Consider the following 14,074-nt stretch of genomic DNA (forward strand, 5'->3'; position numbering starts at 1 on the left):
TGGCTAGCAGTATTATTAGAATGCTTCGCATTTGAATCGGAAGTTGAGATTAGCAGAAACTTTGGCAGTGGTATATTTTTGTGCTGGTGAGTTTATGCAAATCCAGAAAAGCTATCTCTACCATAAACTCCAAAAAATGTTGTTGGAAAACAATCTCAAAATTTATACCAATATTTATTTATTTATTTCGATAATGAATATTGGCCAAATAAACCCATAAAATCAATAATGAAACTTAATTTGGTTTTAAAAGCAACATAGTGCTGCCATCTACAACTTCAAACTGGAAAAAGTGCAGTTTACTAAAAAAAATCAAAGCTTTTTTTTATTTCAGTCGGGTTTTTCTTATTCAAAATTATACCGGAACGTTTGAAGAATTACAGTCGAAATTGTCACATTTCTTGGTACCAGAGGAAAATCTCTAAAAACCTCCTTCGAAACCTTTGGAATACTAGAAAACGACTAAAAATACAGTGATCTATTCAAATAGTTAGTAGTAACATTTTTCACATCTACAGAGTAAATTTTTAGAAATAATCCTGATTTTATAGAAAAACATGAGTGGTACTCTTCTAATTTCGCAACCTTTTTCATATTTTTGGACCTCAACGTCAATGGCTTCACCCAAAAACGGAAACTTGTGCTTGAAAAATTTGAAACAAATCGTTGTAGAAAATTTGGACGATTTTGAATGATTCATACTTTAACAAGCAAAACAAGCAAAAGTGGTACTATTCTTGTTCCACTCACTGTATATGATTTTCCAGTATGCCAGTATGTCCTGAAGCGTAAAGTTTTGGATTTTAAGACTATTTCCTGGAGTTTATACACCGTATACCTTTTGCTGTTTTGAAAAAAAAATTAAAACATAAATATAACTCCTAGAGATCTAAAATCAATTCGGATGAATCCTCTAGTCCTCTGGTCCTTTTAAGAAAATTCAAATAACACTTTTTGCTTTCCAAGCTGAAATGTTGCAATTACAACTTTACTAGTTTGGTATGAGAGTTTTTTTTTTACTTTAATTCAATTTATTGAGACCGAAGAAGTTTGAAAAAACTGTTAATAACAATAGTTTTAGTTGCGGGTGAGCGAGCTGTTCGATGTTTGATTTCTCAGTAGCGTTAAAGATATGATCAGAAACAACTCTTATAAAAAACGATTCTTCGAAAATAATATCCAGAAGCTTGCATTTTTATAATTGTCGTCACTTTTTTCCAAAAATATTTTGACATTTAAATATTTTTTTTGTACACAGCAAAAAATTTCTAAAACTATACGCAATCTAAAACGTGTGGCGTCTATTTTTTTTCCTAGTGTAGTTCAAAAACGAAATAATTTCAAACTATTTTTGGTCTATTTTTCATCGATTTAGAATAAAAAGTGAAAAATTAAACTCTTTGCAATAAATTTACACTGCATGATCTAGAAAGCAACGATGGGATAAAATTTGACATAAAAAACTATGTAAAACATGACAGATCCATCGTTTTCCTTTCTTTTGCGGCTAAAGTTCATTAGTTTTCACTCGAGATGATGATTTGTAACATCATCCTGAAATTTAAGTGAAAAGTCTGTCAAAAATAGGAACCCAAGTCCCAGCACATGTCGTAAGATCGCAAAGGATCGTACCGTCAGCACTCGGCAGCTAATTTCGAGGATCACCGCACGCCGAAACGGCTGTTTTCTGAGGGCGTTGAGGCTGGTGGTGGTGATCAGTACACAGTTGAATCAATGATCATAAAAGACCGAAAAAGCCACGGAGTTCCGGACAGATGAAGGTAAATGAAGTGAAATACAAAATAACTGAAGTGGTCGAAACTTAACAGTTTTTCTTTCTTTTTTTTTTTACAGTGACGTGGATGCTGATTGTCCGAAAAGGAAATCCTCTCAACAATCGGACTGGTGACGCTAACCATCTTCGTCAAAGTTTGATGCAACTTCCGGCGCTGCTCATTATGTGGTGAACGTTTTTATTTTCCTTCTAATGATTTGTTTGAAAATAAATTGTCTAATTAAAATATTTATTATATTTCTCAATTTCTCATAAGGCTTTTTATACTTGAAACCTGAATATTTTCTAAATTTTGCAAATATCCAGAATGAATTCTAAAATATTACATCACAGTGTATTTTTATACGACAATAAGCCGTTCCATTTTCGTGCATCGCTTTCGATCTAAATATACACCTCGTGATAGAATTTTAGATCAAAAACAATGTTCCGTTTTCGTGCATCGTTTCCGATCTAAAATTACACGAACTATTTTTGCTGAGTAGAGTGTTTTTATTCCACACAAATTTTGTCCTTATTTCGTTGACAAGGTTGATTATTTGAATAAAATGAATAATTCATTGTTGCCACAGTTTACTCAACTGGTGGATCACAGCATAAAAAGACTAACATGGTATATAGTCGTAGTTACTTGAAAAATATACTTTTGGCGGATGTTAAAACCAAGGTTTTTTTAATCACGAGGTTTTCCGACTTTCACAGTAAGTAGGCGAAGAGTTAGCGGGGCTCTCTTGTTTACAAACATAAGATTATTTGTTCAGCTTTTCTGTGGTTTGTTGGTAAACAAACTTCATGAGTTCCGCAGTTGAATCGGGAATTTGATATTCGGTAGAACCTCCTATATATACACACCTTGATCAGAACGGTATTATCATCCAAGGAATATTTAAACAAGTTAGTGCCGAGAGTCTTATTGGATATTTTTGGTGACGTTACAAAAAACGATTGTATCGGAAATAAATCTGAGAATTGCAGAAATGTCAAAGAAAAACACGTTATATAATGAAGTTTTTTGGTCTTTTGAAGATTGCTTCTGTTTTTTTCCTATTTTATTGATGAATGCAATGGCAAAGTCATCTTGAAGCTAATACGTGCAAAAATCAGCTTTTTAAAGATTTAGCTGGTAGTTTGTTTGTTGAACTGATTGTCAAAATTTTCATCCAACCGGTTCACCATATACAATTCTAATATATAACGATTAACATCAATAAATGATGGTTAACTCGGTTTATCAAAATGACAATAAAAGATAGAGGATTTGTATAAAAATTTGTGTTTTGCTAACTTTATTGTAATAAAGAGCTTGAACTTCACTGATTTGAACATTTTCATGGAAGACTTTAAACTAATTTCAAATTTTTGCAAATTTGAGTTGGGAAAATCCATCATTTTTCGACCTTTGATGGTCTATTTTATAAAAAATAAATACTCGAAAATTCATTTTTTTGCACCGATTTTGAATAGGAAGCATGCTTCTAGAATAACATGTTTTCAAAATAGAAAATTTCCTGCAAATTCTTCGAATTATCAACGAAAAATGCAAATTTCCTAGTATTGTTATATAGAAAATAAATCTGAAAAGTTATTGTTTAATCTCGAATTTCCCGAAAAACGATGTTGATAAAGATATCTAAAGTATAACATAGATCATTTGGATTAGGATAATCAGTCTACTTGTAGCTCGTGATCGAATGTGCTTGCAGAAGCTCGTGGTTCTCAAGCAATTTACCCTATCAAATCGTGAATATAGATTCGATGTGAACTAGAAGACGAATATTGATTGCTGTAATAATGATTTAATTTCAAAAACAGAACAACAACGCTAAATAACTTCTTGAATACACGGTCTGAGAAAGTGTGCAGTACAAAATCATAGGCAAAAATAAGTTCTTCACCCATTGAAGAGGTTGAAAAAATCCAATGCCAATTTTGCATTTCTCTGTGCCGAAAATGCGCTGAAAAGTCTACTGTTCCAAAGATGATAAGATATGTAGCACTACATTCAAGTGAAACAAGAAAAACATGTTGTGGGATTTTCATCCTATTGGAAAATTCATCTTAAAAAAAATAAAGTGAGAATTGAATTCACTGCAACATCTCATTTTGGCTCGCCAGTCCGATGTCTTCCCGGTGCACCATCTGAGTCGGTTAGCAAACGAAATTTTATTTCATAGACTTTCTGCCACAGCCGATTAACAAAAAACGCACTGCGTTGGCCGTCTGCCGTTTGAAGAATTCAGAACTCATTAGAAACTAAAAATATACAATTTTAGTTTGAGCTGCTTCGAAAAGGCTACTACTTAGACAATCCGATCCTCAACATGCATATTCTGAACGAAAAGAGTCATAGAACTTCAGCTAAGCAAATTCTAAAAATCACTATTGCAGCGAAAAAATTCATAAAAGTTAGAAGAATATCAAAGCCTTTAGAAATATTTGTAATTTAAATGCAGTTTCTTCTGATCGATCTTGGCTATACAATACACAGATTATACTTCGAAGGCTTTCTCCCAGAATATGATTACTTACACTGTTGGTGATCTTTCCACAGGTGAGATACAGGTAGGTCTTGAAAACGGACAGAAACACTGCTATCGATGTCACTACGTATGCTGCTATACTAACGGGGCTGTCCCAATCGAACACGGACATTGCTCAGTGGCTTTGGTTCGTGAGAAAATCTGGAAAACAATGGATAATGGGAGAAGGAAAGTTTTTCATTAAACAAGATTCATTGAATGCATGAGTGATTGAGAAATTTGTTTGATTGCAGGATGTTTAAAAGTTTAAAAACTAATAACTTAGTTTAATCACATGTACCCTATTCAAGTTTCAATAAGGTCCTATTATTGGTTAATCGCATTGACTCACAAAACCCTTTCACAAACTAAACACCGGAACATCGTTAACAAAACTGCCAAATCACTTACAACAATTGAGAGAAGAATAAACTTTGTTCCACTTCAATCAACACCCTCAGAAAGCTGGTTAATAATCAATCTGTGCAGATCGATCTCCCGTAACGTAAAGAATATCAACATGCACAAATGAGGCACTGAAACGCAATTGAGTACGGTAATTAAAATTGGACTCGCTCCTTCGGATCCGTTCTTCGGTGCGATCGAGTAGGCGCGCAACTTAGTAATAGGCAGAGGTGCAAATGAACGTTCAGCGCAAACGTCGTCGAGAAAAAGTCGCAAGCTGATTATTTCTTGAAAAGGTTAAGATCAGCTACGACGCCTAACTTGTGGTTGGAAAAAATGAACGCATCGCAACGACGCTGTGGCACGATTGGTTCAAATGACTGCATCTCTTAAGTTCATTCCGATGCTTTGCGAACAGTTCGCCTACTGATTTTAAGGCGACGTCAACCGAAGGATCCGTTCGTTTGAATTCATCGGGGATAAGTTCAAACAACCTTATCGAGATAGGGTCGTTTGAACGTTCAATTGAATGTTCACTTTTGAACGTTCAATTGAATGTTCGTCTGATGCGTTCGGCAGCCTAAGGCAAGACGCCGAGCCGTGTTTGGATGGGATGGATTATTGATATGGTGCATTGCTTGCGTGTGATGTTCGGTCGTCGCTCGACGATAGAGGGTGTCGGGTGTCTTGTAGCGCGCGGACGACTTGGTAAAGAGAATGAGGCGCAGCTACAGTTTCATTTAACGGTGCAATTTTACTGAATAAAATGCAAACCGCCCAACTACGGTTGGGCTTGTAAGGCTTGTAAGAGATTTTTTATTCTTTTTCATTCCATGTTAGGTTCAGAACTGAAGCAAACCGTCAAGACCCGCGAAATTTAATTCAAATTTTCAGATATCAGATTCAGATTTCAGATTTTAGATTTAGATTCCAGATTCAGATTTCAGATTCAGATTTCAGATTCAGATTTCAGATTCAGATTTCAGATTCAGATTTCAGATTCAGATTTCAGATTCAGATTTCAGATTCAGATTTCAGATTCAGATTTCAGATTCAGATTTCAGATTCAGATTTTAGATTCAGATTTCAGATTCAGATTTCAGATTTTAGATTTAGATTCCAGATTCAGATTTCAGATTCAGATTTCAGATTCAGATTTCAGATTCAGATTTCAGATTCAGATTTCAGATTCAGATTTCAGATTCAGATTTCAGATTCAGATTTCAGATTCAGATTTTAGATTCAGATTTCAGATTCAGATTTCAGATTTTAGATTTAGATTCCAGATTCAGATTTCAGATTCAGATTTCAGATTCAGATTTCAGATTCAGATTTCAGATTCAGATTTCAGATTCAGATTTCAGATTCAGATTTCAGATTCAGATTTCAGATTCAGATTTCAGATTCAGATTTCAGATTCAGATTTCAGATTCAGATTTCAGATTCAGATTTCAGATTCAGATTTCAGATTCAGATTTCAGATTCAGATTTCAGATTCAGATTTCAGATTCAGATTTCAGATTCAGATTTCAGATTCAGATTTCAGATTCAGATTTCAGATTCAGATTTCAGATTCAGATTTCAGATTCAGATTTCAGATTCAGATTTCAGATTCAGATTTCAGATTCAGATTTCAGATTCAGATTTCAGATTCAGATTTCAGATTCAGATTTCAGATTCAAATTTCAGATTCAGATTTCAGATTCAGATTTCAGATTCAGATTTCAGATTCAGATTTCAGATTCAGATTTCAGATTCAGATTTCAGATTCAGATTTCAGATTCAGATTTCAGATTCAGATTTCAGATTCAGATTTCAGATTCAGATTTCAGATTGGAAATGGACTTCCGCTCATTATGAGTTGATGTTTTACATATATGAGTTTATGTTTAACATATATGAGTTAATGAGTTGATGATTAAATATATTGAGTCCCAAATTCATGGCGTACACCATTTGATTAAGACCCGAAATCAGAAATTTGGAATTCATTTATTGGGGTTAGAATAGAAAAAATGAAAAATTTGGTAATATTTTGTTCACCAGAACTATCACTAAATGTAATGAAATGATTAACTGTTGGTGGTAGATTTTCTAACATGATTTACTTTTCAAATGCCCATTAATTTCCATATTTTTTTCATCCCGATGGAATGAACACTTTAAATGGAAATGACGTTAGGGTTGGTGGCAAAGGGGTATAACTTATACCGTATAAGTAAATTACTTGGTAGCAAATGGGTCTGCACTTATACCCCTTTGGCTCCAAACAAAAAGTAATTTTCAGTAAGCAGGATTTTTTCAACAATATCAAAACATGAGAAAATAGCGAAATAAAATTGTGATTAAAACAGCATATGATGTTTGACAGTCGAAGATTTGTTCTAGATGGTTAACTCAATTTTTTCCATTTTGCACTTATACCCCTTTTGGCTCCAAGGGCCTCAAATATGAATCTAAAATCTTAACCCAAAATCTTAACCTTAATCCTAAAACTGAATGCTTAATATGAAACCTGAATCTGATATCTGAATCAGGATCTGAAATCTGAAATCTGAATCAAAATATGAATCTGAAATCTGAATCTGAAATCTGAATCTGAAATCTGAATCTGAAATCTGAATCTGAAATCTGAATCTGAAATCTGAATCTGAAATCTGAATCTGAAATCTGAATCTGAAATCTGAATCTGAAATCTGAATCTGAAATCTGAATCTGAAATCTGAATCTGAAATCTGAATCTGAAATCTGAATCTGAAATCTGAATCTGAAATCTGAATCTAAAATCTGAATCTGAAATCTGAATCTGAAATCTGAATCTGAATCTGAAATCTGAATCTGAAATCTGAATCTGAAATCTGAATCTGAAATCTGAATCTGAAATCTGAATCTGAAATCTGAATCTGAAATCTGAATCTGAAATCTGAATCTGAAATCTGAATCTGAATTCTGAATCTGAAATCTGAATCTGAAATCTGAATCTGAAATCTGAATCTGAAATCTGAATCTGAAATCTGAATCTGAAATCTGAATCTGAAATCTGAATCTGAAATCTGAATCTGAAATCTGAATCTGAAATCTGAATCTGAAATCTGAATCTGAAATCTGAATCTGAAATCTGAATCTGAAATCTGAATCTGAAATCTGAATCTGAAATCTGAATCTGAAATCTGAATCTGAAATCTGAATCTGAAATCTGAATCTGAAATCTGAATCTGAAATCTGAATCTGAAATCTGAATCTGAAATCTGAATCTGAAATCTGAATCTGAAATCTGAATCTGAAATCTGAATCTGAAATCTGAATCTGAAATCTGAATCTGAAATCTGAATCTGAAATCTGAATCTGAAATCTGAATCTGAAATCTGAATCTGGAATCTAAATCTAAAATCTGAAATCTGAATCTGATATCTGAAAATTTGAATTAAATTTCGCGGGTCTTGACGGTTTGCTTCAGTTCTGAACCTAACATGGAATGAAAAAGAATAAACAATCTCTTACAAGCCTTACAAGCCCAACCGTAGTTGGGCGGTTTGCACCCGAATAGAAAAACATTGTGAAAAGACCATGAATTTCATTTTCACGCAACCATGAATTTTATAGTTGAAACTATGCGAATCATGGTACATAAAACCTTGAATAAACTGTCAAATTCATAGTTTTGGACAGTGAAATTTATGGTTTTAGCAAAATTTACCATGAAAAAAGGGGGTTGTTAAGCAACTTAACAATGAAAAAATCGACTTTTTCCCATACATTTGGAAACTCAAAACGATAAAGTTAACGGTTATTACAGCTTCCACTTTTTTCAAAGAAACTGTGGAGTTCATTGTTTTCCCTTGAATTTCAATCGTTCAATAATCTTGAACATCAATTTTAATTCACAATTTATCATAATTCCAGGACCGTGAAATTCCATGGTAAAAATTATTGTTTTCAGTTATTTTTTCTTCTAAATTCATATTTACTATTGAATGAAATAAACAGGTTTCATTTGTTTGCTTCAATTTTTATTCAAATTTTTCGTCTTGTTTAAAAAAAAAATCATCACTTTCCAGAAGCTATAAAAAACCATCTGCACTACGGAGCTTCTAAACTGTAACATTGGCGGCTCTTGTACCGCATCTTCTGCCCGATCCTGGGACAAGCCTGGATTCCTGCACATCATGAAGTACCAGACCACAAATCCGTTTGATATCGGTTTGCCTCGGACGTCTATCTTGTCCACGTCGCAGCCATTGTATACGGCCCACATCTAAAGTTGGCCATGGGGAACTTTGAATTTCCGTCAGTTTCTAGAATAAAAAAAATTTCGGTTTAGTTAGCCTACATATAAATGAATAAATAATAAAATTATTTACCAAGATCACCGAATTTAAAGCCATCATTTTCTGTTCAGATTCCGATCAGCTTGATTTCGACTTGGTCCGGATTCACTGATTCCGACCGCGAAAATTTAAATTTAAGTTAACTTCCTCCGAGAGAAAGTGACGTTTTTAGAGCGCCAAAATTTTCATTACACGAAAAAATGTAAATGTGTAAAAAAGCAAAAAATTACCAATTTTCGCGTGGTTCGGATTATCATTCAACCATGAAGAACACTGGTACAATAAAAATCACAAGAATTTCAATGTGATACCGTACGATGTTCGTGTTTTTGAAATATTTGCAACTTTGAAATATTTTGAATTAATGATATACTTCACGGTAACTTTAAAACTCATGGTATTTTCAAAATTTAAACCGGTTGATAAATATTTTGAAATCACTATGAAGTTTACTGTTAAATTCAAAATCATTGTTACGATATATTATTACCATGGTCTTTGCTATTCGGGCATTTTATTCAGTAAAATTGCACCGTTAAATGAAACTGTAGCTGCGCCTCATTCTCTTTACCAAGTCGTCCGCGCGCTACAAGACACCCGACACCCTCTATCGTCGAGCGACGACCGAACATCACACGCAAGCAATGCACCATATCAATAATCCATCCCATCCAAACACGGCTCGGCGTCTTGCCTTAGGCTGCCGAACGCATCAGACGAACATTCAATTGAACGTTCAAAAGTGAACATTCAATTGAACGTTCAAACGACCCTATCTCGATAAGGTTGTTTGAACTTATCCCCGATGAATTCAAACGAACGGATCCTTCGGTTGACGTCGCCTTAAAATCAGTAGGCGAACTGTTCGCAAAGCATCGGAATGAACTTAAGAGATGCAGTCATTTGAACCAATCGTGCCACAGCGTCGTTGCGATGCGTTCATTTGCAATCAAAAGTCGGCGTGCTATGTTCGCAAGCCGACGCTTCCGAAGATAAAGTTAGTTTGATCTGGTCGGGAAAAAGTCGAACGCTGCATGCAAAATGATGCGATGCTTTGCACCTCTGGTAATAGGTACCGTTTGCTTGAAGAAGTAGCCATCTAGCTACCGATAAGAAAAATTACTCTGATGCTAGGGTTCTAATGAGACCAAATTAAAATAAAATTGTTTCGAACAAGCAACAGTGGTAATTGATCCGGAAGTGGAATTCAATTGAAGATTGTATAATATGTTTCTACATACAATGTTCTGAGCTTCAAATAAATCAAATAAACTGAGAATGAGAATGCATTCAACATATTGTTTCAATTTTAACAAATATCAACTAGCACCACCCTAGTATACACAAGAAGAAGTAAGTCGAGGCGTTACAGAGCGCAATTAAATATTTAGTTCTACCCGTTCCGGCCGGGTTGGCAAACAAAGATTGTTCTGTTGCGTTTATTGGACTGTAACGATTGATCGATGCAAAAAATGTACAGCGAAGATGATTGTGAGAAAATATAACGCTTTGAATTCCAACCAAAAGAAAGCTCCAGATACTCTAGTTTGTGTTCAAGTTCAACAGCCATCGATGAAGGTAGAGTTTCGTTTTCAGTTGTGAACGTGAAAGATCTCTTATTTTAACAAATCCTTCGGATGATATGAAAATATATGAAGGCCAGTATCGCAAACTATGTAAATATATGCCCTAAAACTCCTTATTAAATCATATTTATTTGAAAAGATTCTTTGAATCTTTTTTTAAAATTTCGCATTTTGAAATTTGGATAAAATAATGATTTGTTGTTTTGGAGGCAGTAAAAGTCGCTTTTTTTATCTTGAAAATCCGTGGGAACAATTCAACGTTTAATTTTATTCAACAGTTTGACACAAAAGTTAGACATAACCATAATGATAAATATACTGATTTGATATTGGGTTTCAAATTTTGGAAAACATCGTCTGCATTTTTATCTAACTTACAACACCATTTTCCGTTAACGTAAGCTTTTTGGAAGGATCATTACAAATGGAACCTTGTAAAATTTGTTGTGATTCCAAGTTAACCCTCTGAGAGCCAAGCTTTTTTGAGCTGAAAAATTTAGAACAGCTTATAAATTACAACTTTTGTTCTACGAAAAACTTCAAAAATGAGGAAAAAAAATTGCCAAATTTTCCATAAAATACATAGCCACGGGCACATAAAAACTTTATAAGTAAAATGCCTTAATAAAACCATTTGTAAATAATAATCAAAATCGAATACCGCATAGGCACGGGGGCTAAATAAACTTTACTTTCAGTGCTTCTTCGAATGTAGTTTTTGCATAATTCGACCAATTTTTCGGTAAATGGTACAAGTTGTTTTTTTTTGTGTATTTTACTATCATTTTTCTTATTCTTCTATACATATTTAAAATAACACATACTTGCATACTTTAGTTAAGGCCAATTTAAACACTATTCTCTGGTTCAACCTGAAGACCTCAGCTGTTATTTAAAAAAATTAATGAAACGTATTTGACATATCGTAACAGGATTTTGAGCTATACGACTTAGGGTTCAGTGACTCAATCTATGTATCGTAACAGAGTTTGAAGTGCAACCCGTCGACGAATTATGATCAACTGAAAATTTCACCTAATAGTCAAGTTCCACTAGAAATTTAAAAACAAAACTTCGAAATTGAGATAATAAATCTCTCACAATGCAACTTCAAAAACTTAGATAGCAATAAGCTTGCTTACTGTTTTTCAATAATTCAACTGCAGACTGTCCAGAAATCATCAAGAAAAATACAAACAATTGTTTTCATTTAACGTAACTTTGATTGATTTAGTTTATACAAAAAATAGCTACATTATAGAGTTTTTCATTACCAGCGATTTGAAATAGTTATGTTTATAGAAACATACATTATTTAGTATTTTTTGAGCACAAAAAACTAGAGTTTATTAAAAGTGTTTTCAATCAATCTTATCAATATTCATCGTATTTTAATTTATAAAAACTAAAGTAAAGTAAAACAAAATCTTTATTATTATAACTAACTTCACACAAGTTTTAAAATTAATTATTAGTTGTTCGCTTATTTACTCACGATTATTACTTGTTGTATAGTTTTTGTTAAATTTTGTTTGATAGACTTTAGGAACTACTAAAAATTATTCAAATCAAATAGTGTAGTGATTATAACAATAAGTTGTTGATGAACTTCAGATTTCGTTTTATTTTTTTTTTCTTTCGAACAAACACGCACACTATTCCAGAACTCGTTATTCAAAAAGTAAAAAGGTAAACAAAGCCTACGTCACTTTTTGTGTATCCTAGGCGAGAATCGTAAAAAGCAGTTGGCAATGATTTTTTTTCTCTAGTTTTCGCTGGTACAGCGATGATGGTTCATTGTTTGAAAATACAACTGACGTCACGAATTGTCACTAACATTAAGCACGGGATTTCCATCGCCATATGAGATATGTATACAGGTTGCATTCTTTTGACCTCTGGACAAAATTGATGGCCTCGGTCAATCACGGAGTAGCAACTATTGGCGATTACTGAGTTTTACTGAGCCACGCCAGCGATCATGGAACTCGAAATGTATAAACATTCATCAAAATTAAATTGATAAAAAAAAAACTAAAAACATCGATTTTTTTATCACCTGCTAAAAAAATTGTACAAAACATTTCAGGTTCAATTATTTAAGGTGGATTTGAGTAGTCGATCAAGCTAAGCTAAGCTAAGCTAAGCTAAGCTAATTCGACCAATTTTTCGTAAATTTTGAAAAATATTACCACTGTCTCTATTTTTTAAATTTTAGTTTTATTTATTTCAACTTAAACAATTTAAAAGATTAGATATTGTACAATTCGATTTCTTGTCTTTCTTTCTTCCTTACTTAGGATCCATTTTTTTCTAAAAAAATCTACTCAGAATGCCAATAACTTTTATTAGTTCAAAATCATTTAGCCAATCATTTTTTTTAGATAAAAAAACACATGGACCAAGAATTTCTAAGACTACAAAAATGATAATTCAAAATAAAAATGGTTTCATTTCCAGTTTTCTCATGTTTTTTCAAGGTTTTTAGCTGTACCTTTTAACAACTGATTGTAATATGAATTGCTATATTAACATATTTTGAAACATTTTGCGCAAGTTAAATAATGATTGGGTTTGGTTGAATGTCGTAAATCTCGTCTAAAGGCGTGGTTAAGTTTAATTTGTATAAAAATTTCTAATTCTTAAATTTTTACACCTCCCATAACTTTTTTTGAAGGTTTTTGCTGCCAGAAATAGCAATATAAATTTTGGAAGCAATCCATTCTGTCCTGAAATAACGAAACGAGTTTTAATTTTGTATATAAATTTGTATGGGAAAACAAAATTTTTCATTCAAAATTCGCCAGAAATGTACTGAAAGTTCCAAAAACTCAACTTTGGATGAAAAATACTCCTTAATTCTTGTAGTACAATTCATGTGAACAAAGCACAAACCTAACTTGTACCCTAGGAAAGTTATTGGATGTTATAAAAAAAATATTTCAAAATTATTTTTTTTTAAATTTTTGCGTTTTTGTATGCTTATTTGAAAGGAGGAAAGGTAGGATAGAATTGAAAAATCTCATAAAATAGCTTTGTATTGCCAGAAAATTTATTGACTTATAGAATCTTTGCAAAATTATTTCATGCAATTATTAAGAGCTCTAGCAAGCAAAGTCTGTCATTTTCAAATACTTTTCAATGTTTTAATTTTTTTTATTTTGAAAAGGTTATAACTTTTTTCATGAAATTCTTAGCTGCTTGTCATGTTAGCCAAAATTTAAGCTTAAGAATAGTCAAAACCAAAAATCGAAGACCGACTTTATTTCAAGCTCATTTGAATTTTCTGGATGTATTAATGTGCAAAAATTTCTCCTTTCATACAGATTTCCATACAAAACAGAAACGCGTTGTGCTAACTCAGAAACCAACCCAATCATCTCAAATATTACACTGTTGCTTGCTGACCCAAAAGGCATCGAAAAAACATATGGGAGCAAA

The 14,074-nt window shown here is 32.9% G+C and overlaps 1 protein-coding gene across 7 annotated transcripts in view; it reads right to left on the reverse strand.

Moving 5' to 3' along the window:
• The window catches only part of LOC129744490 (retinol dehydrogenase 14), a 94,580-nt gene that overhangs the window by 34,499 nt on the left and 46,007 nt on the right, over positions 1–14,074 (reverse strand). For 6 of the 7 annotated variants that reach the window (XM_055737022.1, XM_055737025.1, XM_055737026.1 and 3 more), the window contains exon 2: positions 4,325–4,476. In XM_055737022.1, coding sequence (XP_055592997.1) covers positions 4,325–4,447 — 123 coding nt within the window. In that variant the 5' untranslated portion in view covers positions 4,448–4,476. Of the gene's footprint in view, positions 1–4,324; positions 4,477–4,725; positions 4,923–14,074 lie in introns of those variants that run through there. The other variant, XM_055737028.1, reaches the window with a different exon arrangement.

This window comes from Uranotaenia lowii, chromosome 2 (genome assembly GCF_029784155.1).
Source record: "Uranotaenia lowii strain MFRU-FL chromosome 2, ASM2978415v1, whole genome shotgun sequence".
Taxonomy (NCBI): domain Eukaryota; kingdom Metazoa; phylum Arthropoda; class Insecta; order Diptera; family Culicidae; genus Uranotaenia; species Uranotaenia lowii.